The 24513-nt window shown below is 42.1% G+C and overlaps 2 protein-coding genes across 3 annotated transcripts; one reads left to right on the top strand and one right to left on the bottom strand.

Annotated features, from left to right (window-relative positions):
• Nucleotides 1-599: 599 nt before the first annotated feature.
• Nucleotides 600-3862, bottom strand: gemin2 (gem (nuclear organelle) associated protein 2). Its single transcript, XM_079369667.1, has 10 exons — nucleotides 3575-3862; nucleotides 3275-3359; nucleotides 2989-3078; nucleotides 2401-2460; nucleotides 2145-2261; nucleotides 1933-1977; nucleotides 1778-1846; nucleotides 1540-1650; nucleotides 1133-1191; nucleotides 600-918 (listed from the first exon to the last, which is right to left on the bottom strand). The coding sequence occupies exons 1-10, from the start codon at nucleotides 3694-3696 to the stop codon at nucleotides 879-881; spliced, it is 798 nt and encodes a 265-aa protein (XP_079225793.1). The 5' UTR covers nucleotides 3697-3862; the 3' UTR covers nucleotides 600-878.
• Nucleotides 3863-3864: 2 nt separating this feature from the next.
• On the top strand, nucleotides 3865-23619 carry mia2 (MIA SH3 domain ER export factor 2; the record flags this gene model as incomplete). 2 transcript variants are annotated; one of them, XM_079369666.1, is made up of 28 exons in its annotated part: nucleotides 3865-4048; nucleotides 4484-4617; nucleotides 5298-5384; nucleotides 5541-5853; nucleotides 11223-11459; nucleotides 11705-11805; nucleotides 13957-14088; nucleotides 14270-14291; nucleotides 14411-14499; nucleotides 14758-14829; nucleotides 15383-15493; nucleotides 15601-15672; nucleotides 15781-15885; nucleotides 16144-16266; nucleotides 17224-17412; nucleotides 17573-17663; nucleotides 17818-17885; nucleotides 17964-18034; nucleotides 18121-18222; nucleotides 18333-18429; nucleotides 18636-18703; nucleotides 19171-19256; nucleotides 19382-19498; nucleotides 20653-20802; nucleotides 21250-21405; nucleotides 21874-21926; nucleotides 22042-22219; nucleotides 22305-23619. In XM_079369666.1, the coding sequence occupies 28 exons, from the start codon at nucleotides 3865-3867 to the stop codon at nucleotides 22523-22525; spliced, it is 3429 nt and encodes a 1142-aa protein (XP_079225792.1). In that variant the 3' UTR covers nucleotides 22526-23619. The 2 variants fall into 2 exon arrangements, with proteins under 2 accessions (XP_079225792.1, XP_079225791.1); XM_079369665.1 differs by having other exon boundaries at nucleotides 3895-4389; nucleotides 5541-7563.
• Between the last annotated feature and the right edge of the window lie 894 nt (nucleotides 23620-24513).

Here is a 24513-nt window from a genome sequence, read left to right as displayed (position 1 = left end):
ATCAGGAATATTTGACTGTACAAAACACCAGTAGTGTTAATTAAATAATGAACAGTTTGGTCTAGCTGCTTTAAGGCTTGCATGCAAACTTTCTTGGACAGATGGAGTTAATCATTTCTTTTGTTATCTTGCTTTTTAGCCTTCAGTTCAAACCATCCATCTAGTTCAACATGAAAAGCAAAGGATCCTCTAATTGTCTGTTAAAATGTACGTCATTCCCAGAATCGTAGGCCTCACATTGGGATGGGCTGTTTGAAGTTTTACGGTGTATGATAGTCGAGACCAAACGGACCGGAGCCCTTTAGAGACAGAGTCAAAACCTGCTGGTGTGCAGCAGGCGTGTCACTCACAAATTCTGAATGAACTGATGTGGCCTTTTAGAAAGGGGCCATTGTCCTTATTACAGTGATGACATGGGAAAACAGCCCATCAGTGGTTGTCAGGATTTAAAATCTGGAGTCTGAATTTAAGAATAAAAAACGTTAAATTCCATGACCTTAAAGAAAAGAGAATCCAGGTACTCAACATCCAGCCTTGATAAAAGGCGGTTGTATTGATAATAGTAACTGTGATGATTGATGACAAACAACTGTCCCAGATTGGTTCTACAAATCGTTTAATAGACAACTTGATGCATCTGCCCCTCCAGGACTGAGCTCCAAGATACCCAGTTACAGAGACAATAGATCATGAGTTCATGTTCCAGTCCCCGAAGTGTTTGTGTCCTCTGCCACTTCCTTAGAAAAGTTCATTTCTCTGCAGTTGGTTCACAAAGAGTGAGACTGTGGAGCCTTGTGACTGAACGCTGCGTCAGTAAGAGAAGCTCAGAACAACATTTCTTTCATGTAGGACAGAAGTCATGACAGGCTCGACACGGTTCACTCAGGCTGGTCTGCCAGGTCGTTCTGCTCAAAGTATCTGCAGGGAAAACAAAACATTACTTCAAAAGAATGCATACAACCTGAAATCATGAAAATCAACATTTTATACAAAAACAAAGCCTAATGTAATAAATCGTTTAAGTTGGGAAGGATAAGAAACTCCTGAAAGTTTATTTGCATTTGATTAAATGTGATCAGACGTTCGTAAAATGTTACTCAACACGACCAGTTTTTGGAATCAGAGTCGTTACCTGGCAACGAGACAGATGAGCAGGTTGAGGGGAGGCAGTTTCTCGTCTTCCTGGCTCTCCTGTTCAGTCAGAAATGCAGAAGTCAAAAGACATCCTTTCGGCTGTACAACCTTTAACGTCAAGGATTTACCTCTAACATGCAAAGGAGCTATGGACTACATGACACCTTGTCATTAAGCACCCGTCGTGAGAGCTACCAAGGCAGGATAAAAAGCAGCACGGACTAGTGCCAGTGTTTCTGTCGTGAGCTTTTAACACCAGAGAGCCAAATGAGAAGTACAGAAACGTGTAGAGCTCAACTCAAATAAGCAGCAAAAATAAAAAGAGGCTGACGTTCAACGATCCATTATTGTCGTAAAAAGCACTGCACAAAGGATGACAGAAGAATAACACAGACTGAGTTTTACCAGTGTGCTACGCAGATGAGAACATCTCCTGGCCAGCTGTCTGATGGAGGAGTGGGCTTCAGGCAGCAGAGGCTTTTCCAGGCAGGCCAACAGAGAATATAACCAGCGTCCCTGTACCAAACAAACACTTGATAAGGCACAATGTTACACTTATTCCTAAAGACCAACAACACCGAAAGAGTAAAAGAAGTTATCTTTAATATTTAAAATGAGTAAAGAGTCAGAAATGTCAACTCGCCAGCTGAGGAGCAAACTCGTGTTCTTCAAACCAACTGATGAGAATTTCCAACACCAGCAGCACTGTGGACTTTAAGAACACAGAAGGGACAAACGCATCATGATCAGACCGTAGAAGGACCGGGAGCTCCATGACTAAATGAAGATTTCATTTACCTGATTCAGTCTGCTGACTATGCTGAGGAAGGGAGGGAAGCCAATCTGTCATTCAATGAAAGAGGAAACTAATCTTACTACCATGAAGTGACTTGACACGTTTGTGAGGCAAGTTTTTGTTTTTTTTAATCTTGAATATTTAAAAATATTTTAGTTCAGGAACATGAATGATGCTTTTCTGCTTATGTTTTCACCCTGACACTCGATCATACTTTGCTGTAGTCCAGCGCTGGTTCTGGTCCAGTATTTGTCTGGCAGGTCGAAGTACCCATGTAGACCGTCTCTCCTAAACAAAATCTTTTCCAGCCCTCTTCATCTGTTAACTTTGGCTGTTAAAGACACAGAGTTTAATATTGAGATCTTTTTAACATCAGTGGTCAGTAAGCCACAACACTAAAACAGATGTCCTCAAGAGACGTCGTTTTGATGGTAATTTATTCACACGTATTAATCATGTCACCTCCTCACCATCAGCACATTGTCATCCAGAGTCTGGCTGCTCCAGTGCGTTCTGTTCTTAGCGATGCACTGAAAGACAAAGAAAAACAGAACCCACATTATACAGTAAACACACACCAGGGTTTGAGATCCTTTTCAGAAGGTTTATTGTTTTTTTTTACAACCAATCTCAAAACCTAGTTATCTCCCATTTCATCGAAGAGAGCACTGCATATATAAACAGTCAATGGTCCCAAGGCCATTGGCTCAGACGAGAGACAATAGGAGTCCTTTATTCTTGAGCCGTATCTGTGTCTCCCGATCCTCCTTTTCCTCTGGAGTCAAGGACGCAGTCTGTGCGAGCAGGTGTCTCAACATAAAACGTGTTTCCATTCAGACATTTTCCATGTGTAGGAGCGCCTCCAAGCGTACAAAAGTAAGATCACAAATGAGCCTGTCTTTAATTTTGAGTCTCAGTTGGATCATGGAACAATAAGGAGAACAGGACAAGTTTAAAAAACAGACGTATAGGTAAATGTTTTCCTTTCTTTAAAAAAAAAAAAAAAAAAAGCTTTATGTTTTCGTGATGTGGTCGTAGATGTTTGTGTTTTGTTTTACCTGTCTGACATCTGAGAAGTTACTAACTTGCTGCTGCTGCCAGCTGAGACTGGGGGAGAAACCCACTGGAGCCGCATGGCATCCTGCCACCTGAAACACAGTTCTCAGGGAATTAAAGAAACTGTACTTTTTCCAAATTTCTCTCATTTCGTACATGTAAATGTTGTCTATGAGCCCCTTGAAGCCTCTTAAACACTGAATTCAAGTAGTGCAGTTTAAATGTGAACTTGATTCATTGTTTGTACTATATATGAAAGGATATGTCAAAAGGCGTTCAATAACTTACAGAGGCATTCACTGTTTGTTTCTTCTTCAGTTTCTTGGGGTCAATTTGAGCAACTACCACCTCTGGACAAAGTGATGCCTCCAGCCTAATAAAGGAATCACATGTTCAAAGTGATCAACACATGTACAAGGTGTCCGGAAGTTTGATTGAAAAGACTGAATAGCAATGAGTGGCAACAAAAGTACAATCAAAACACTTTGCGTACAACACTGGGGCCGTCCATCAATCAACAGGCTGTCAAACTGGCAGTCCCGTATACAGTCACTCATTCATTTGTCGCTGTCCAAATGAGGGACTTACTGTACTTGTCGGAGATATTCCCGGGGGTTTCTCGGCGGTCCGTTCAGGTCCAGCTCTTCAGTACTGGCTCCGAAATCAACGGGCAGCAGCCTCGGCATTAAGTCCTCCGCGTCCGACTTCATTTTGTTTGAATTCTTATCAAAAAAACACGTAAGCTCAAATGTTGCCGAAGTTGTTTAAGGCCAAGATTTACACTAAAAAGGTTCTTCTGGCGGTTAAAACAACCAGTATTTCACAGGTGGTTCGACTACTCTCCAACTAGGTAGCCATGTTGTTTGTAACGCAGGAATATGACGTTGTCTTTATGCGCGGAGTTTGTTGCTATGGTTACGGATGCCCCTTATGTTGTCAGTTTCCTGATAAAGGCCAAAGTCCATGAAAATGTAATGATTTTAGTTTGCAAATACATTTTAATGTCGACCTTTTTGTTTATTCCTGTCACAGTGAAAGTTATCATCCATGACTCAATCAAATGTAAGGCTCTGACCTCTCACCAGGTAATGTTTTGTATGTTTTTGCAAGCATGTTAATGATTACCATAATGCTATATCTTATCTTAGTGTTCCCATTTGCTATTGAGTCTTCATGACAGCAAGAGCTTAGAGGCAATGTCCACTTGCCAGGACAACAAGCAACACTTCTGTTTCGCATTATGGACATTTTCTCTTAATACACTCCTTTAAAATCTTCACTGATGGCTCTTTCCCAATCTTACAACATAATTTTGGGCTTGGGCATTGTTTTTGTTTTTTTACCTCGTTCGAATTTGGGATTGTTATCTGACTACAAGATCTGCGGTGATTCTGAATGTCAGAGTAAGTCCAAAACTTCTCATAGAAAGTCTGTGATATTGTCACCATTCTTTCTGTTTTATCGATTTTTATTTTATGTGGTTTTCTTTGTCTATAGGCCGGATGAGCAGAGTTCAGGCCATCAGAGACCACCGTGGTAATGACTGTCGTTACCTTAGCTTCAAACAAGGAGATACCATCTTTGTTTACCACAAACTGACTGGAAAAAGAGATGACCTCTGGGCAGGCACTGTGAGTTTTTTTCTATCTATCTCTCAGATCCAAACAGTTAATCACCTCAGGTGGAGTTTGAAGAGATTATTCCTGATTTGTATACACACTGTAGTTATCCAGCACTGATTGGCATCACAATGTACCTGATAAACACAAATGTAGGATAGCTAAAGTTTATTTACAATGCCTAGTGACTCTATCTATGACATACAGTAAAGTGAATACATACCTCAGTAAAATCAAAATACTTTTCTTTGATTAATGACCCCAACAACAATGACCTTGCAGTGATTTAGGAGTTTTGATGATTTTATTTATCGCATCACTATCTACTGCGTGAAGATTTTGTCTAAAGAAAATCATTTTAAAACAGAATTTGTTTGTGTGTAAAATCTTTACAACCTCATATATCATAATATGCAGATATTTGGTCAATACTTCATACAAAACGAACCACAATAATGCAAAACCCAAACTGTATCAAAACTAATTTTCACTGACCAATATCTTATTTTAAGTTATCAAATTAAATTCAAAGGTTTTGTTGCTGCTTGAATTAAAAAAAATAATCATTATGACATTGCAAATGAACTAAGTATGTGCTTCTTTACCTTTTGGTGTCTCATGTTCATCTCTTCCATGATGCTGCCTTGGCTTCATAGAATTGTTATCATTGTCTTGTCCCCTATTTCTTCCAGATTGACACACAGTTTGGTTATTTTCCAAAGGATGCAGTGCAAGAGGAGCAGCTTTTTGCATCAGTGGAGAAAGTAGTGGAAACACAGGTAAACCAGCTGCATTTGAGCTTCTCTTCAGCTTAAGGTCTTTGAACAAAAAGAAATCTATTTCAAAATATTTACGTCAATGATTGTTGTTGTGGTACTTTTGAAGCTGTACATGGAAAATTACAAATTACTGTGTCATCTCCTGTCTTCCTCCAGGAATCTGATTTCTTTTGTATGGATGAGTTTGGTAATTTCCTTGACTCCAGCCATCTAGATGATGATGACAATAAGGATGTTGGTTGGGCTGAAAACCAGGAGCAAGAAACAACGCAAACTGCCTCGTCTGTGGATAATAGGAATGCCGAAAGTCCATCAGCATCAGAAGACGTCTCAACAGAATCTGCAGGTTCCGCACATGAAGCTGACGGCCACACACAGGAAGAGTCAGACAAAAAAATAAATCCTGTTGATGATCTTGCTGGGGCTCAGGAGGGAGCACAAGAGGATCCTGCTGTTTCAAAGGAACAAGGTGGGTCTGCCTCCTCTCCTTGGCTTGGTTCTTCAGTGACAGGATGGTTAGGTCTTACTAAAGAGGAAGAACCCGCAAATGTGGCTGAAAGAGAGAAAGGGGATGCGAGAGAAGAGCCTCAGGCCGAAGCTTCTTCTTTCACCTCTTCGGTGACAGGATGGCTGGGGATGGGAGAAAGTGGTGGAACAACAGATAATGATGTTAAAGAAAGAGAAGAAGATGGAGAAAATGCAGAATCTTTCACTTCAACCCTGACTGACTGGCTTGGATTTGAAGGAGAGAAAAAAACAGAAAATTCAGCAGAGAAAGCGGATGAAGAAGAAAGTAAAAAAGACGAAGAGCAAGAACCAGCAGAGACATTTAGGAGTAGGAGGATGTCTCTGGACCTAGAAGGCAGCCAATTGCATGAGGAAGAGGAGGAGGAAGAGGAGAAGAAAGAAACAGGAGCAATGGAATGGCTTGGAAGTGGACTTTCAAACACGCTTGGATTTGGCTGGACCAATCAGGAGTCAGAGAGAACCGAAAGCCAGGTCCAAGAGACAGCTAAAGAAGGGGAACAGCCAGCATCTGGTTCTTGGTATGATATGGGTATTGGGGACATATTAGGCTACAACAAAGACAAGATTGATGAGAGTATAGGTAGTGGTTTTCAGGAACCAGAAGATGATGAAACATTAGAGCAGCCAACAGGGTCAGAGAGAGTGGATACCAGCCGATTACAACCTACACTGACAGAGGAAGTGAAGACAGAAACAATCCCTGAATCAAGGATTAAAGAAATGACAGAGGACCAAAATACCCAATCAAAGACTGAGACAGTACCTGGCACCACAGAGCCAATCACTGCTGACAATAATAATAACAATATAAGTGTTTCAGACAGAAGTAAAGAAAGTGAAGCAGCTGAGACTGTCGGAGGAATGTCTTCAACGCCTGACAGCTTTCTTCAAATACAAAGGCAGGAAGACAACAAAGACAAAGCAGTGATTGATAATAACACAGATAGCACTGCACTCGTTGGGGAAAGATATGCAGAAATCGAAGGTGAAGATCATCAGGAATCCAAAGCAATCAAACACAATGGGAATGATAATGACAGGCAGACACGAGAAGAAGAATTTAAAACTTCTAGTGAGACTGATCAGGATGTATTGACACAATCTCACATTGATGTATTGTTCAATTTAAATTCAGACTCCACAGAACGATCCGAAAGTGGAGCTGAGGAGGACAAAACAGAGAACCCGGTTGGGGAAAGTGTTGAGATCCAGAGTCTCACTGATGAATCGGCTGATTTGTCTGTTAAGATAAGGGCTAGAAAGGATGAGCTTGACGAGGGTGTGAATAATGAGGAGACAGATGGACTACACACAGAGATTTCTGAGACCGAAGGTTCAGCTGAACATATTCAAGTTGGCAGTGTTGCTGAAGAGAGCATAGTTGAGAATCAAATCTCCAACAAGCACAAGACTTTAGCACAGATAGGAAGCATCGGAAATCAGGAGTCTGTGTCTCCAGACAAGCAACTGATTACCAACCAAGGTGAAGAAGCATCTCAAGAGCAAAGAGAATCTGATAAAGACACTGGGATAGATGTTGAAAACGACCTCCAGTCAGCACCAACCATCACAACAGGGATTGGGAAATACGCTCTGAATGAAAGTGCGCCTACCTCGTTTGAAGACTCAGAGACTGTGACCAAGACAGAAGGTGAGTTAAACGGAGAGAGGGAGCAGATGGGTATTCAGGAGTTAAAGAAAGAGCAGAAGCAGGTGGAGTTGAAAGAGGAGGATGAGATAAGGGCACAAGAACAGCAAGAAGTAGATGAGGAAAAGCAGGATATAGTAAAAGAGGAGAAGAAACAGGAAATTAATGAGATAGTAGAGAAGGGTAAATCCGGGCAGTTGAAGGATAAAAAGGAGGAGAAGACACAAGAGGAAGTGGAGGAGGTAAAAGAAGATGGAAACCAGGAGGAGGCTGAGGAGTCAAAAGAAGATGAAAACCAGGGAAAGGAAGAGATGAAGCAGGATGAGATAGACCAGTTGAAGGAAAAGGAGAAGGAGCAGGAAGTAAAGAAGATGTCAGAGAAGGAAAAACCATTGGCATTGGAGGAGTTGAAGGAGAAAAAGACACAGGAGATAAAAGAGGAAGGAAACCATGAGGAGTTTGGGGACACCAAAGAAGACGAGAACCAGGGAAAGGAAGAGGTGAAGCAGGATGAGATAGATGAGCTAAAGGAAGAAGACAAGAAGCAGGAAGTGAAGGAGATGTCTGAGAAGGAGAAACTGCTGCAGTTGGAGGAGTTGAAGGAGGAAAGGACACAGGAGGAGATAAAAGAGGAAGGAAACCAGGAGGAATTTGGGGAGTCAAAGGAGGAGGAAAGACATGAGGAGGAAAAGGTGACACAGGATGAGAAGGAGGAGTTAAAGGACGAAGAGAAGCATGGCGAAGTGAAGGACAAGCAGCATCAGACAGAAGAGATAGAGGAGGAACTGCAGAAATTGGTAGAAGAGTCAAAAGAAAGTGAACAAACGAAAGAGGTTAAGCAGGAAGGAAGTGAGAAAGAGAAAAAAGATTATGAAGAACAAATAATTAAATTATCTAATTTAGAGCAAGAGATAGAAAACATCAGCAGGCCGGATTCAGAGATTAAGGACGATGAGACAAAAGATGAAAAAAGCTTAGAAACGTCCTTACAGACTGATGAGAGACAGACAGAAAATCCTCAGGTGGAAGAAAAAGAAGACGAAAACAAACAAAAAGAGTTACTTCATGAGGTACAGGGTGTGAAGGAGAATGTGGAGGGAGAGAGCAGGAACAAGAAAGAAGAGGGGAGCGAAGAGGACTTTGAGGAAGTGGAGGAGGTAAAAGAAGAAGGAAACCAGAAGGAGTTTGAGGTGTTAAAAGAAGACGACAACCAAGGAAAGGAAGAGGAGAAAAAGCAGGAAGTAAAGGAGATATCAGAGAAGGAGAAACTGCTGGAGGTGGAGGAGTTAATGGAGGAAAAGGCACAGAAGGACATAGAGGGGATAAAAGAAGAAGGAATCCTGGAGGAGTTTGGGGAGTCAAAGAAAAGACAGGAGGAAGAGGTGACGCAGGAGGAGATGGAGGAGTTAAAGGATGAGGAAAAGCAGCAGGAAGTAAAGGAGATATCACAGGAGGAGAAACCATTGGAGTTGGAGGAGCTAAAGAAGGAAAAGACACAGGAGATGAAAGAGGAAGGAAACCATGAGGAGTTTGGGGAGTCAAAAGAAGACAAAAACCAGGGAAAGGAAGAGGTGAAGCAGGATGAGATAGACGAGCTAAAGGAAGAAGACAAGAAGCAGGAAGTGAAGGAGATATCTGAGAAGGAGAAACTGCTGGAGTCAGAGGAGTTGAAGGAGGAAAAGACACAGGAGGAGATAAAAGAGGAAGGAAACCAGGAGGAGTTTGGGGAGTCAAAGGAGGAGGGAAAGGTGACACAGGATGAGAATGAAGAGTTAAAGGACGAGGAGAAGCATGGCGAAGTGAAGGACAAGCAGCATCAGATAGAAGAGATAGAGGAGGAGCTGCAGAAATTGGTAGAAGAGTCAAAAGAAGGTGAACAAACGAAAGAGTTGAAGGAAGGAAGTGAGAAAGAGAGAAAAGACAGTGAAGAACAAAGAGTTAAGTTATCCTTTTTTGAGCAAGAGATAGAAAACATCAACAGGCCAGATTCAGAGAGTAAAGAGGACGAGACACAAGATGAAAAAAGCTTAGAAACGTCCTTACAGACTGATGAGAGACAGACAGAAAATCCTCAGGTGGAAGAAAAAGAAAAAGACAACGAAAACAAACAAAAAGAGTTACTTCATGAGGTACAGGGTGTGAAGGAGAATGTGGAGGGAGAGAGCAGGAACAAGAAAGAAGAGGGGAGAAAAGAAGACTTTGTTAGGGCAGGTGACTTAAAGGATTCAACTAATGAATTCAACTTCAAAGAAGAAGGAGTTGTAATGGCAGGAAAGCAAAATCCGGCATTTAATATGACTGAAGAGGGTCAGATCTTATCATTCAAGGGCACAGAAAGGGATGACAATAGACTGCAGGAAGGGGGAGTAAAAGAAGACAAAAGACATGATGATATTGAGGCTGATCTTATTGCTTTGGGACTGAAGCAGACAGAGGACATGCAATACACAAACAATGATCTGCTGCATTCAGTTGAAGTTAAAGAAGTTTCATTAAGCCAGACAACCGAGGTCAAAGAAAACATTACTGAGCTTACTGGGGACAAAGAACTCCAACAGGAAGTTAAACCTAATGTTGAAGAAAATGGCAGCAAAGAGATTTCCCATGAGGATAAAACAGAGATGAATAATGGTGATTCTAACAAGGACGAATTCATTATGAAGCATGGCAATGAAAAACTGAGCAATTCTCCTAACGTTGATGTTAAGGTGACAAAATGCAATCAAAATACGGATAGTACTGAATTAAAAATAGATGGAACAATTCCGCCCAGTGTAGCATTTGAAGCCCAGGCTGTAGAACAAACAGCTCCACAGCACTCAACTGGTTCCCCACTCCGACCTGATCCTCTTGTAGCTGAAGCTGAAAGTGGAGGTGCGTTTGGCCTTTTCAAAAATGCCTTTAGCTTTTTTAAACAAACACCTACCGCAGAAACGAAGGAATCCACAGACACTACTCAAAGTTTGGACTCTAATGCGTTTGAAACAGCCACCTCTCTGACTCCTGAAGAAGAACCAGATACAGCCACTAATTCAAGCCAACCTTCTATTCAAGATTTGCTCACAGATACTTCTGACAACCTGTCTCATAAGCAGCCTTCCCCTTCCCTTTTGCAGACACCCTATTCTCATCCAAACTCTATTCCTCTGAAATCAGAGACTTCATCACAAAAAGAAACCCTCTCCAAATTTTACAAGAACCTGCTCGCCTTCATGAGTGCAGATGATATCGAAATTTTATTGGATCTGTTTGGGCAACACAAGCTGCAGTTCTTGGATGACATCTCAGAAACAATGACAGGTGATCCTGATACGGCTGACTCTATATTGCTGGATGTAGAGAGACTCCTGCATTACCACAGGGAGATGCTTGTTGCTCCAAGCAAAAGGCTGCAGGATGCACCACAGGAGGACAAAGAAAAAACCAAAACACTCATTGCACTTCAGAAGCTAGAAATGCTACTAGCACAAGTAAGAGAGACTTTCAGCACTGGAAAACCAGACACCAGTATCACAAGCCATCAAGGTATTTTTTATCTACGTGGCTTCAAAGATCAACACTCAAATGATTGATAACTGTTAATTAACATTTTGATTTTAGTTTAGATTGAATGCATTGCAATAATCTCAACCAGAATGCATTTGTGTTCCCTGTAAATACAGCTGATGGCAGCTGTGTTGGTGAGTCCTGTTCAACTACCAGTAAAGATGAGAAAATGGAGGATGAGTCACATAAGGTGGAAGATTCCTCTGTAGGCCTGGATACTAACATGCCCAAAGATGAATGGATGGGACTGGATAAACAGAGTGATAAAAAAATAGCTGGTGGCACGGTGGAAGAGAGGGTAACTAAGAAAGAAGAAAGAGACATTGAGTCAGGACTACCAAAAAAGCTGGAAGGTATGGAAGACTCAAGTGTTGCTTAATCAAGAAGGAATAAAGAGCGTTTAAAATTGTTAAATGAAAAGTTAGAAGAAGTGTCAAGTGACCTGCCTCAAATGAACTCTGAAAGCTTTAGGTTAACACTGTTAACATATGTACGCCTATTTACATGAAAAAAGATAAAACATTTTGAATTCCATCAATGTAAATTTGAAAAACATTTTCATTTAGAATATCGTTTATGTTTGTCATTCTAATTTCAGGGGTAATACAGCAAAATCTGGAATTTGTTCATAAGATCGCTGAAGACTCGAGCACTCATCTCCATGCAGCTAGAGAGCTCCTTATATGGCTGACAGTGCAGGTAAGAGTAAAGCCTGTGAAAACGAAATGTACGTTTATTGTATCTAAATGAGCCAACCAATCACATGACATCCAAAATAGCTACAATCCAATTGGTCTTTCCTCAGTCTGCATCTTTAATGTCCCCAACTTTAACCATAACTGTTGACTGCTTGAGAGGGGTTTTGAGTATTGCACAAACAGTGGGCTGCAGCAAAGGGCTTAAACAGTGAATTATATACCACCAATCAAAAAAAAAAAAAGCAAAGCAAATAACCTTTCAATATGTTGATTTAAATTAGTGTAGAAGTTATTGTAGAAATAGCAACTGTACAATAATCAGTGCATTTCCTTTATGTCCTTTAGTTTTAGATACATAGGAGTCTGGTTCTTTAAGACACTGAACTTGTGACCTGTTTATCTTACTCTCCTTTAGCATTTAGCTTTACCTCCCTCTCAGCTGTCAAACCAGCTTAGCTCTGTCCACATCACTCACACTGCTCAGTGCTACTGGCTCTATTACACACTTAAAACACACTGACTGTCAAACTACTGTCAAGTCAAAGTGCTTAAAATATTTTGGTGGAGCTATGGAGTCTGAAGTTATAATGGAAGAAAATGAAGACAGTTTGGTGAGTAGATTGACTTTCGGAATATATGTGCAGGCCCATTTAAAAAGGAGTCAAGTCTTCACCCTCGCCCTACTTACGACCTCGTTATTAGCCAAGTACCGTAATTTAATATGGCAAGTGGTTAACCATAGTTCGAGAAATGTATAATTTGTGTAGAAAGCCACATATTTATTCAGTTTAGAATAACATTGGCATAACACGTCATTAAGTCTACAACATACACCTGTTTCTTCTGGTGTGGTGTCACTTTGAAAGTTCTCTGATGTGTCAGTGTGGCATTTTACAATTGGTGACGTTTCGAGTGAACCATTCAGGCAGGCGGGGGTGTATGAGCAGCAGCACAATCCTTTAAGTGCTCAAATAAATGTATGTGAATGTAATTATGCTGCATATATTTTATACAGACTGTTTTACACATGTATTGAAATAATTAGTCAATAACAACCTTTAGGAGGGTTATTTTAGAGAGAGTCTAGTTTTCTACTCCCCCCTATAACGTGCAGGTTGACGTCGTCCACTCTGGAGCGTCGTTGTTGTGAATAGGATGTGAAATCGCCGCAAGCCCGGTCGATGGCTTCAGTCTCTGCTTCTTGTGTTGGCTTAAATGAAAAATACCGCTTTTATGATAACCAGATGAAGTAAATCAGAAATGGCGGAACATACGACAATTGACCAGGTGGCCAGCAAAGCGGTCGACTTTCAGGAGACGGCAGAGGCGTACTACAGCATCGCTGTGGAGAAAGTGAAGGATGTAGGTTATGTGGCAGGTTTCGTTAGCATTTCATAACTAGCCGTCACAGCTGACACAACGGAGCACTAAATATCTCCGTATTATTGAGGAGGTCACTTTTTAAATTTCTATTGCTCATGTTTGTGTACTGTGAGTGCTGTTAACCAGCTGTCAAGACCACACACTGATTGTTGCCTATTGAGTTGTTTGTTATTATTCAGAGTTAGCTCAGAGCTATCCGGCTAATTGATAGGTCTGTCTTATTAGGTGCCGTCCTGCTCTTTCATTTAAGTGAACTCATTTAAGATTTGTAGCAGCCAAACATAGCTGTTTTGTATTGCTATTTATGTGTTTATTTTCATATGTGTGACGTAAACTGCTAAAACTTAAGAGTCAGTACAAACAGCTATCAAAACCAATTAATAGCTCACACTTGTATAAAGATACACGTTTTCAATTGCACATTTATGATAACTTATAAAAGAAAAGATAGGATACTTTTGTACTTACTTTTATAAAAGAGGAAGTGTAAGCCCACCTACTGAAGCAACAGCTGTTTAGTTTGTCTTTGACCCTCAGGCTTTCAAGCATAACTGATGTTTAAAAAACGAAGACATGAATACATTCAGCTGCTCCTTGTCTGTTCTGTTGCTTTGATAAGAACTGGTTTGGAGCAGTACAGTATCTAGAGTCTCATCCCAAATGCCAACATTTCCTGTAACAATATTATTCACTTCTGTATAATCCGCTCCCATGTTAATCATAAATGTATCAGAAACACAGTCTTAAAGTCTCTTTCCTCTTTGTTTAGGTTGTATCTGCACTGCCTGATGACATCAGACCTGGTCCAGACCTGTATGGGGTGCCATGGGAGCCTGTCATCGTCTCTAGTCTGGTGGGACTTGTGACAGTGCTGCTGTTCACCTGTAGATGCTACAGCTCTGTGAGTACACCGCCCCATCAGCACATATTTATCATGATGATTCGTTATCATGCATATTTTGAATGCTTACCGTATATAATTTAAAAGATATACAAACAAGTGATCCACCGGATAATGTGACCATTCAACAACTGATTATCTTTTAGTGAATATCTGTCATCGTTATCTTATTTCTTTACAGGTGAGGAGCAGATTTTATCGAAGTAAGTTCTCACTACATATTCCTTTATAACACCCATAATCCATCATTTGACCCATCAAACAGAAATACTTCAGGAAAGCCTTTTTATGTGTTCTTGAGTGTTGTATTCTCTGCTTTTAGATAAAGAGCGATGGATGGCTGAGCAGGTTGCACAGCTGCTGGATGAGAAGTGTAAAGTCCTTGAGACTCTCAGCAAGTGTCAACAAGAGGTCGGTACTCTTGCTAATTGTGACTGAAAAATGACACTGCAGCCCAATTAATGTGATATGTTTTGATATTCAAAAAGCTTCTGAATCAGAAGATGAATGTTGTCTGAAGTGTATCAACAAGACACATTATGATGATTTAATGATGATTTAATTATTGACACTATGTAAACTCTTCTTCGATTGTTTATAGTCTCGGCTATCAAGAATCGTGTTTTGACTTACTCGTCACTGTTTTTCTTCATCACATGTCGTTTGCAGTATGATGAACTGGAGGGCTCGCTGAGAGACAGTGGCGTTTTGGCCCAAACTCAAAAATCAGAAGAACTGGAGGTAAGGCAGTGAGAAAAAGTTATTTATAGTGTATGGTCAGTGGACTTGAGCTCTATTCTAGTCTTCTAACCACGCAGGTCACACCTTCACATTCATACACATTCATATTCGGAGTAACACTGGGTTAAGTGTTTTGCCCAAGGACACATCAGTCATTGTGGCTGCAGGATCGAATCCCTGACATTCAGGTTGAGAGACGATCGACACTACTTGGACCATTAAACTACAAACCTTTGCACAGCATTTGTGCAACAGTCATCTTTCTCGCCAACCTGACAAATGAATTCTGCATTTAACTGGTCCTGATCTTCATCAGCATGGTCAAAGAATACTCAGCTCTGAGGCCTTTTAAATGAGCCTTTTAGTAGAGACTAAGAATGTTATGTTATGACAGCAGTGAGAAGTCCATGTCTACATGCAACAACTTTTGTAAAAAAAATCTTAAAGGAAAGTAATGATCATAGGAACTTCAACATGAACGCTTAGTGAAACATTGCACCCTTTTAACACATCTTGTTTTTTTTTTTGTTTTTTTTTCCACTTTCTCCTGTAGGTCAGAGCCAAACAAATGGGACATGAGAAAAAGGAGCTGGAGAGGGATCTTAAACAACTGAAGGATGAGCTGGAGCAGCAGAGAGAACACAGGAAAGAGCAGGAAAAGAGGGTAGGAGAAACACACACGTCAACAACAAAGCACCCAAGTCGAGTAGCGTACCTTTATTCACAAACCGGTAGTCGTTTGATAGATTTTTTCTTGATTCATCCTTTCAGATAGCAGTGCTTGAGGAGAGCATGGAAACATTTGAAGAAGAAACCAAAGACCTCCAGTCACAAGAAGAACAGGTGAGGCCGTACATGAACTAAAATCTTTCTTTTCATCTTTGTCCTGTCTGCTCAGTGCTCAGTCACTCCGTGTGTCATACAACAATAGCTCTGCCTGTTCAATTGTAGGCACAAACTACCCTGAAAGTGTACAATATGAACAGTGAAAGACTGCAGAGGAATATGGAAACAGCTGCAGAGGAGAAGGCATTGTTACAGGATAGCAATGCACAGGTAGGACACTGAACACACACTCTCAGTTTTTTTAATTACCCATGTATAGAGAACTGTCAAAAAGAGATCTTACCACGAATCTCATATTTTATTTTTCTAATATTTTGCATTTTCGTCCCTCCCCTCTCCATGTCTAAATCCCCTGCACCATGAATCCATCATTTGCTCCTTTCTTTCTTTCTTTCTTTCTTTCTTTCTTTCTTTCTTTCTTTCTTTCTTTCTTTCTTTCTTTCTTTCTTTCTTTCTTTCTTTCTGCAGTTGAGGCAGCAGGTGGAGGGATGGGCGGAGAGAGTGAGCGAGTTAGAGGCAGAGATAAGCAGGTGTGAGCTTTCTCACAGCACGATGCTGCAGGATGTGACCAACAAGGATGAGCGTATCTGGGTAATATAGACTAACATAGTAGAATATAAGAGCAGCTATTACTAAGTCTTTTCTTGTTTTAATCAGCAAACACTGAAGCTGCACTTCTTTATGGGATACATGGGCAACAATGTATGTTTGCAATTTCCACCATGTCTACACTTCTCCCTAAAACAGTGTTAAACAGTTAATCTCAGTTGTAATCCAGGTGAACAACCTGTGAATTTGAATAAAACGCCACTGTTAGATCTCTGATGCTCGTAACACGTTTTGGTTGGAAAGAAGATCTGCAGCTTGTTTTAAAGCTTTGACACTTTCCAACACTATCCATTATTACAAAAACAGGTGGTATCACAAAGTGACAGAGTATCAGTCATTTAGCAGCCTTATTGTGAACTGTCTATTAAAATTAAACGTCAACCTCTGGTGTTGAAGAAAGAAGCTGATGTGGAGGTGCAACATCCTGCAGTTCTTCGAGCGTCCACCCGCTGACTGCAGGAGCGCGCATAAATTACCATGTTTACATCCTGGTACAGAAAACAATATTGATCTGATTAGTTATTGTACTCTACATTCTGATTTGATGACCGATGCGTGTTATCCATAGCTAGGGGTGTAGCTGACCTGATTGACAGGTGGCGATGTAACTGTGTAACTGATCATCAAGAGACTTAAAACTCTCCTCAGCTCTAGCTCTCAGTCGTTAACTTGACTGAAAGTGAGGCTGAGACAGGATTTCCAGCATGGCGGTGACAGATGAGCCTCTGGAGCCCTCTGCTGTCACAGATGGGTGACGTCACTCAGACTTAAACCATTAATATTGACAGTCTATGATTAAAATCTATCTTTTAAATAATGTAACTCGGGAGCTTTACAAGTAGAAGACTGTGAGCTGAGGATTTAAAAAGTTTTGTGAAATGTCTTTATGTTGATATTAATTGTTGTGGTTCTCATTATCTGTATGGTCACACCTCACAGTCATTAACAGACAGGCTGCTCAGGATGAAAGCTTGGGATCCAGACATGGAGGAAGAGGCTGGTCAGGAAGAAGGAGAACAGGACACATCGAATGGCACAGCAAGGAAAGGAGAGGAAAACGGAAGGGGAGTCAAAACGGACACACAAGGCCATCTGCAGAAAGTCCAGAAACTCATCTATGCTGCTAAGGCATGTGACCTAAACAAGCACACACTGTTAACGACAGTCAGCAGATATTTTCATGCATGTTAGGAAACTCTTCTTAGGTCTCAAAGCCAGACTGATGAAACCTAACTGTACTCTTTCTTGGGGCCGGTTAATAAGAAGTTGGTTTTGTGTTTGCATGTAGCTGAATGCAGACCTCAAATCTGTAGATGAAGACAAGGACAGAGCATTCGCCAAACTGAACGATGAAATCAAAGCCAAAGAAGACCTGGAAGGTGAGCAAACCACAAAGCGTTAGGTCATTATTGTACAATAATGTGTGGAAACATTGTGATGTGTTAACACTTTGAGTATTTAGAGGTGAAACAAAACTTGTTAACATGCAGAGACTATACATATCACTGATGTTCTGTTTCCTTTTACATCTAGTGAGCATTAAAGAACTGGAGGATGAGAAATTATCTCTGCAGTCAGACTCTGAGCATTACGCAGATCAAGTAGGTGACGTCACTTATTTAAGGTCTCGTGCCATTTTCACTTTCTTTGGGATAAACGGCTCTTATTCATGCGTACAGGTGCAAAGGCTACAACAGAAACTCAACATTATGACAGAAATGTACCAGGAGAACGAGCTGAAGCTGCACAGGTACAGAGACACAAATAAATGTACGGAGAAGCCCAAAGCTGCACGTCGTCGTTGTCCGGGATGTTGACTCTTGTGTTGGCTTGCAGGCTGCTGACTGTGGAGGAGAAGGAGCGCCTGCAGAAGGAGGAAAGGTTGAACAAAGCAGACAAAAACATTGCTTTAGCCATGGAAGAACTCAACAACTATAGGTAGCTGCTTCCTCAAAATGCAATTTAAACTAAATGTGTGATGCGAGTGAGTCTCGTATATAAAGCTCGGCAGCTCGAGCGCCTCTCACGTGCATCACTTCTGTCTGTAGACAACGAGCCGAGGAGATGGAAGAGGAGCTGGAGAAATCCAAACAGTCGTACCAGACTCAAATATCAGCACATGAGAAGAAGGCGCACAATAACTGGGTAAGTCTGAATCCAATCAGTTTGTCGGTTTGACCTTCGACATTCTTGACACAATAAACGCAGCACACACTGGGCCACGAATTCAAACTTGTTGACAGTCTCATGAGAGCTTTTTAGAAATATCTACATAGTTGTTGTTTTTTTCGGCACACTTTTTTTTGTTGTTTTGTATGTGCTTGTCTTACGTCATTGATCTTGATTTCCAGCTGGCAGCCCGAGCAGCTGAGAGAGAGCTTGCAGACGTCAGGAGAGAGAACGCCCTCTGCAGACAGAAGTGAGAATACAGGCTCTGAACCTAAAGGGGAATTCTAGCATCTTCAAAACTTGGGCCAAAAAAAAAAACCCAAGCTCTTTCAGTGGATATGAAATGCTGTCATTGACGTGCATTTGTCTTGAAAGGTTTTCATTTCAAGCATCACAGCATGTGGTTGTGCTTTCGAGTTCAGGAAACCTCCAGGGGCAATGTTTCCCATGAAGTCTCCACAATATGTAACATTAGGATCCAGGTTTAAAGTCAAAGCTGTCCAATTAAAAAAAAAAAAATCTTGAATGTGAATCTTTACCAGTAATCATGTGTTCTTCTGTTAACACATTTAAAAACATCCTGGGTTTAGAATAGTGTTTTAAAGATTTAATTGTGTTGGATGCTTTAGTTTATTGATTTCCTTTTATACACGACATACATGATAGATGCAGGAAATCATTGTCATATGTGTTGACCTGCGGCGTGTTTGCTTCCAGGCTCACCGACACACAGTTTAAACTCGACGCCCTGGACAAGGATCCCTACGCGTTGGATAGCTTGGCTAGACCCCTTCCTTTCAGAGGTTAGTGCACGCGCACACACGCGCACGCACGCTCAGAATAGACATGATACTCAGTGGCCAGTAGATCTGAGCCCTGAACCACCTGAGTACAGATTTTCATCTTTGACCTTATCCTTCTCCACCAGCAGCTGAAAGGTCTCCGTACGGTCCGTCTCCTTTGGGTCGACCTGCATCTGAGACTAGAGCTTTCTTGTCTCCACCAACATTAATGGACGGGCCCCCTGCTAGACTGTCTCCTAGAGGTACATGCACTAAAGACTCTTCACCTATCATACTGTACTCGTCTGTATTCAGGATGAGGCTCTTTCCTTCAAAGACAACTGAAGAAGTTGAATAGTTTTTATTTTTTAAGGGTCTAGACTTTGAAATGACAGTAGACGTCCACAATAGGAGAAGCGTCATGTATCTGTATAGTGAGTGTACCACTTAAGATTGAGCCCAGTGGTCACTTACAGCTGGGGGGACGGGGGGCTGCATGGACGGGGGGGCTGCTGGGACGGGGGGCTGCTTGGATGGGGGGCTGCTTGGAGGGGGGGAGGGGGAGCTGCAGGGACGGGGACGGGGGGCTGCAGGGACGGGGACGGGGGGCTGCATAGACGGGGGGGCTGCAGGGACAGGGGGGCTGCATAGACGGGGGGGCTGCAGGGACGGGGGGCTGCAGGGACGGGGGGGCTGCATAGACGGGGGGGGCTGCAGGGACAGGGGGGCTGCAGGGATGGGGGTGCTGCAGGGACGGGGGCTGCTGGGATCTGGCTTAAACGCAGGTCAAGTAAAAAAGCGAATGAGGCAGAGTTAAGATGCCTTTTTTAAGAAAATGGTTATTAATGCGGCAGAGTCATTAAAGGACTGTCAAGCAGCCAAGAGAAATGGTGTTCTGGTGACAAACTTCCCGTGGTCCTCATAGGAGAGTGTGTGAATATGAAACTGAGAATAAGACTCGAGGTACAAAGTGTAAATGTAGTCTTCCTGACATTCCTCATCCTTTGGATTGTTTTTAAGCATCGTCTGGACCTCTAGCTTTTGGCAGAGTCTAACTTTACATGCAGTGAATTTCACGTGCTTCACGAGTCCTTATTGTACAACAGCATGTTAAAGAGGAGCTGCTGGCTGTAGCATGATCAGCATTGTAGTTGCATGGTGTGCAAGTCTGCATGCTGTCTGTGGAAAAAGTGAGTGTAAGCGACTTGACTTTGCTCTACCTCTTTGTGTCTCTCTTCCGTCACACTCCTTCCGATTCGATTGCCTGACATTTTGAGTTTCCAAATGTGCTGCCACTGTGTCTCCCCTCCATTCTCTCTCTCATATTTTTCCAACACCCCCCCCCCCCCCCCCCCCCCCCACCCTTTTCCTCTTACCACTCCGTTCCTGTCTTCCTTTCTGGTTCTTTGCTTGGCAGTGCCTCGTGGTCCGATGGACACCTCGAGTGGCCCGGCAGATATGGAGCGGAGCGGAGGTCCTCATTCAGACAGTGGCTCGATCTCTCCTACATGGGAGAGAGATCGCAGGGGACCCCCACCTGGACCGCCCGGACCCCTGGGACATCCAGGTTTGTGTATGATAGCGAATATGTTGCGAAAGAGAGAAACAGAGGGAATCACAGAGGTCCTGATGCTCATCCGTCAGAACAAATAAAAGACTGTGACTATGACCATTTAAACAAATGTGACTTTTCCTCAGTTTGATCCAAACTAAGCAGGTAAGTCAACAGTAACTATGGAGTACGGATGTCTTGACTTTAATGCTCCAGTGTTGTTCCAACCCGTGTGCACCTTGATTCTGTCCAGCTCAACAATACGTCTGTTTGAAAGGCTTTGTGGTCAGTGCACTGAGGTGTGGCTGCTGGCCAGTAACATTCAGTCAGTCCTCTTTTGCACATGTGCATGCTAAACGCATTGTGACGGTGCATGTGAGCTCTCTGTGATAAATGTCTGTGTGGGGTCATCGGGCTCGTGAGATGTTCATTAACGTTTGCATCTCTGGCTCTGTGTTCCAGGATATATGTTCTCTGATCCAGGAGGTCCGATGTACAGGAGACCTCCTCCTCCTCCAGGGGCCATGGGCCCTTTTCCAGCTCCTGGCCCCTTTCCACCTGGCCCTCTCCCTCCACGGGGTCTCCCCCAAGGGCCGTTCCACCCTGCAGACATGACGGGTGAGTCAGTTCGGACTCTCAGGTATAATGGCCTGCCGCTTTTGACTGTCTGGACTCAACATTTATAAATTCTACAGACACTGCTGACATGGAAAATCTATTTTGAGTATTTAAAAAATGTATAAAGAAAACGTGGTTTTTAATTTCCTTTTCAATAATAATTTATGGGAGCACTTGTGCAATAACGTGCATCCTTATATGTACTGTGTGCATGATAGTGTTCACACAGCTTATACAGTTACTGGCTCTTTTAACAATTTTTTTGATGCATACTGTATAAAATATATATATATATATATATATATATATATATATATATATATATATATTTTCACATTTTTATCTTTTTATCTAAGTTAATTCTGCACTTTGTGATTTTTCTTCTGCTATCCTTCTTTGCTGCTGTAACACTGTCAATGTCTCCGTCCGTCTGTGAGATGACTAAAGGATTATCTTCTCTTGATACAGATGGCTCATTCCGAGAAAACAGTTTTGGTCCTGGTGAACAGGAGCACAGAGAGGTGAGAGGAGTATTTAAGTTTCACAGCCATTCTTACATGAGAGACGTTTGTGTCTGCTCGTCTCGCCTCTTTTAACATTTTTTTTTTTTTAAATGTTCTGTATGTTTGTCAAAAGTCCGGCCCTGCTGATCGAAGGACTCCCCCTGAAGCTGAATCAAGGACGGGGGGTCCGCCTCTTCCTGGACATCAAATGGGCCCTATGGATGGTCCTTTTCCACGCAGAGCCCCTTATGGACCACCTCCTCCAGATTTTTACCCTCCCAGGATACCTGGAGGTCCTCCAATGAGACCAAGTGAGCAGTCACAGCTACCTCTCCTTTGTTTTACTGCTGTATTTTACTCTGTATTATGTTATGATTAACACTCTTCTGTCTGCAGTGTGGGCTGTTCCCCCTCCAGGGATGATGTTCCCTCCACGCTTTCCGCCTGGTGGTCCTCTCCCTCCTCATCCTCAACAAGCTCCCATGATGCGCCCTTCTCTCCCCGATGGCCTTCCTCCTCCTCCTGTGGGTCCTCTTCCTCCTCGACAGGCCCTCCCCTCTCCACCACACAGCCAGCCGCCAGAGGAGCACACAGCCTCGCCTGAGGAAGCCATTTGAGCCTGACCAGGTGTCCCTGAGCTGAGAGATGCAGCCATTCTGATTTAAAATTCTTCGTGGTAGATGGATGGTTGGGCCTTGTCGCTGTTTTCTCCATTCCTATATTTACTTTCAGGTCTTGTTAACCAAGGCTCTGTATTTAACCAAGTGCAAGCAAACTATCAGTCCTCTTTGTTTCTGTCTTTCTGCTGCTTGGTTCTTCATCCTCTGTTACAGGCTGTCCTCTTTCTCTCTGCTGCCCTGACTCTTGACTTTTTCCCCCCCTTTCTGATACTCTCTCTCGGCCCTGTCGTCATCCAGCACTATTCTCCGATAAGTCGTTCATTGCTGAGGAGTCACAGTGACGGCGGTTGAGGCAGGAGTGCAGCAGCTGATCCTGAAGATGCGCGTCTGTGTGGGAACGTTGAACCACAATCAGTTGTTTACTTTGCTTGACAATGCCACAAAGGACTTTGATGGCACTTAGTTTCCAGGTGTGGATGAAGAGATCATGCATGCGTGGCATGATGCAGAGACTGGAGTGTTCACATTTCACCCTGATGGCTATCAGAGAAGAAATGTGTTTTTTTTTTTTTAGCTCTCAAACCATGTGTTTTTGCTGTTGTCACCATCCCTTTTAATGAACCTGTTCAGCATTCAGTTCTGGCCCTGAATCTGACTCCATTGCAAAAAAGAGTACACCCAATCTTGCTTTGTCTGCCACTGACTTTATTTTAAATTTAGGAGATTTTTTTTGTTGAGAAAGATGTTCCTCTAAGGTGTGTGAGAAACTTTTTTTTTTTTTTTTTTTTAAGTTATATTTTTAGTTGCAGACCTGAATTGGCCTCTTTGGGATTTGCCTTTAACAGCAAAGATCAGGAAGGAAACGATGCTTTTGATCATGTTTCAAGGACTGGCTCATGGGCTGAGCTTGAACAAGAGGCTCGTAGCAGCTGCTTGTATATTGTAGAACTAAGCTGTGACTCATTCTGGCAGTCACACAACAGTGGATGGGCTGACAGGGAGAGAGGCGCCTTTAAAAGCCAGATGACACCTGTGTGAATTTTGTAATAAAAAATGATTATTAATAGATGAATAAAGACTGTCCAATTTTACATCTCTCCATATGTTCTTATGTTGTAATGTCCAGTAAGAAAAACAGAACAACAGTATGGGTCACATATTTGTGTATTCTGAACACAAACGGCTATGGTCCTTTTTCTGACCACAGGAAAGCAATGACATTACAGAATGTGTGTTAGTTCGTCACATGTAAGGGTTTTAAATAATGCATTCAATAACCTCCTTGATGCGTTATCGCAAACATCTACAGATAATTTACTCAACTATGAACTAATGGAATAAAAAGGCCGGCCTTGCTCAGTTGTCGTCTCTCAACCGAGTGTTTGAGGGTTTGATCCCCAGCTCCTGTACCCCACATTAATCCCACTGCTTCGTTGGCAGAGTATTTATGGGATTACCAGTAGATAGTTCTGATGGTCATTTTACATAGTGGCCTCTGACCTCAGCATGTGAACATGTAGATGTGACCTGCGAGGTAAAAACACTATACAATACAGTCCAGTAAGTTCAAGACAATTTCACCATTACCAAAATTCTTCCAAAAAATGTGTGATCATTTCAGTCTTAGATTATTTTATATCTTATTTTGTTCCAGCCATTTCCAGACACAAACCAACGTGCCGCAAAGGTGAGAAAGCTATGTTACACTAATTCTGACAGCATTCCTTAACTGTGTAAGTTTGATCAGGGAAATTCATTAAGAGTGAAAACTTTTAACGAGTCTTGGCCTTTAATAGAAATACAAAGATTCTTCTCAACATCTACTCTCCAATCTTCTAGTCAGACCAACGTCTTGCTATTACTGCTGTGAGGCATGTATAACCCCTCTGCTTCACCCAGTGCTTCTAATGGAGAACAGAATAACATGGCTGAAAGCCAGTGTTGTTCATTTTTGGAAACATGAAATACATTCTTCTGTACAATTA

The sequence above is a fragment of the Symphodus melops genome, assembly GCF_947650265.1.
Source record: "Symphodus melops genome assembly, chromosome: 19".
Lineage (NCBI taxonomy): Eukaryota > Metazoa > Chordata > Actinopteri > Labriformes > Labridae > Symphodus > Symphodus melops.
This window is presented reverse-complemented; position numbering and strand designations above follow the sequence as displayed.

Excerpts from the sequence above, each read along its gene's own strand:
- gemin2 (XM_079369667.1), bottom strand. The coding sequence starts at position 3,696 with ATGAAGTCGGACGCGGAGGACTTAATGCCGAGGCTGCTGCCCGTTGAT. Across the intron at positions 3,079-3,274 it reads AACAAACAGTGAATGCCTCT|GTGGCAGGATGCCATGCGGC; the intron begins GTAAGTTATTGA and ends ACTGTGTTTCAG. Across the intron at positions 1,192-1,539 it reads CTCATCTGCGTAGCACACTG|GAGAGCCAGGAAGACGAGAA; the intron begins GTAAAACTCAGT and ends CTGACTGAACAG.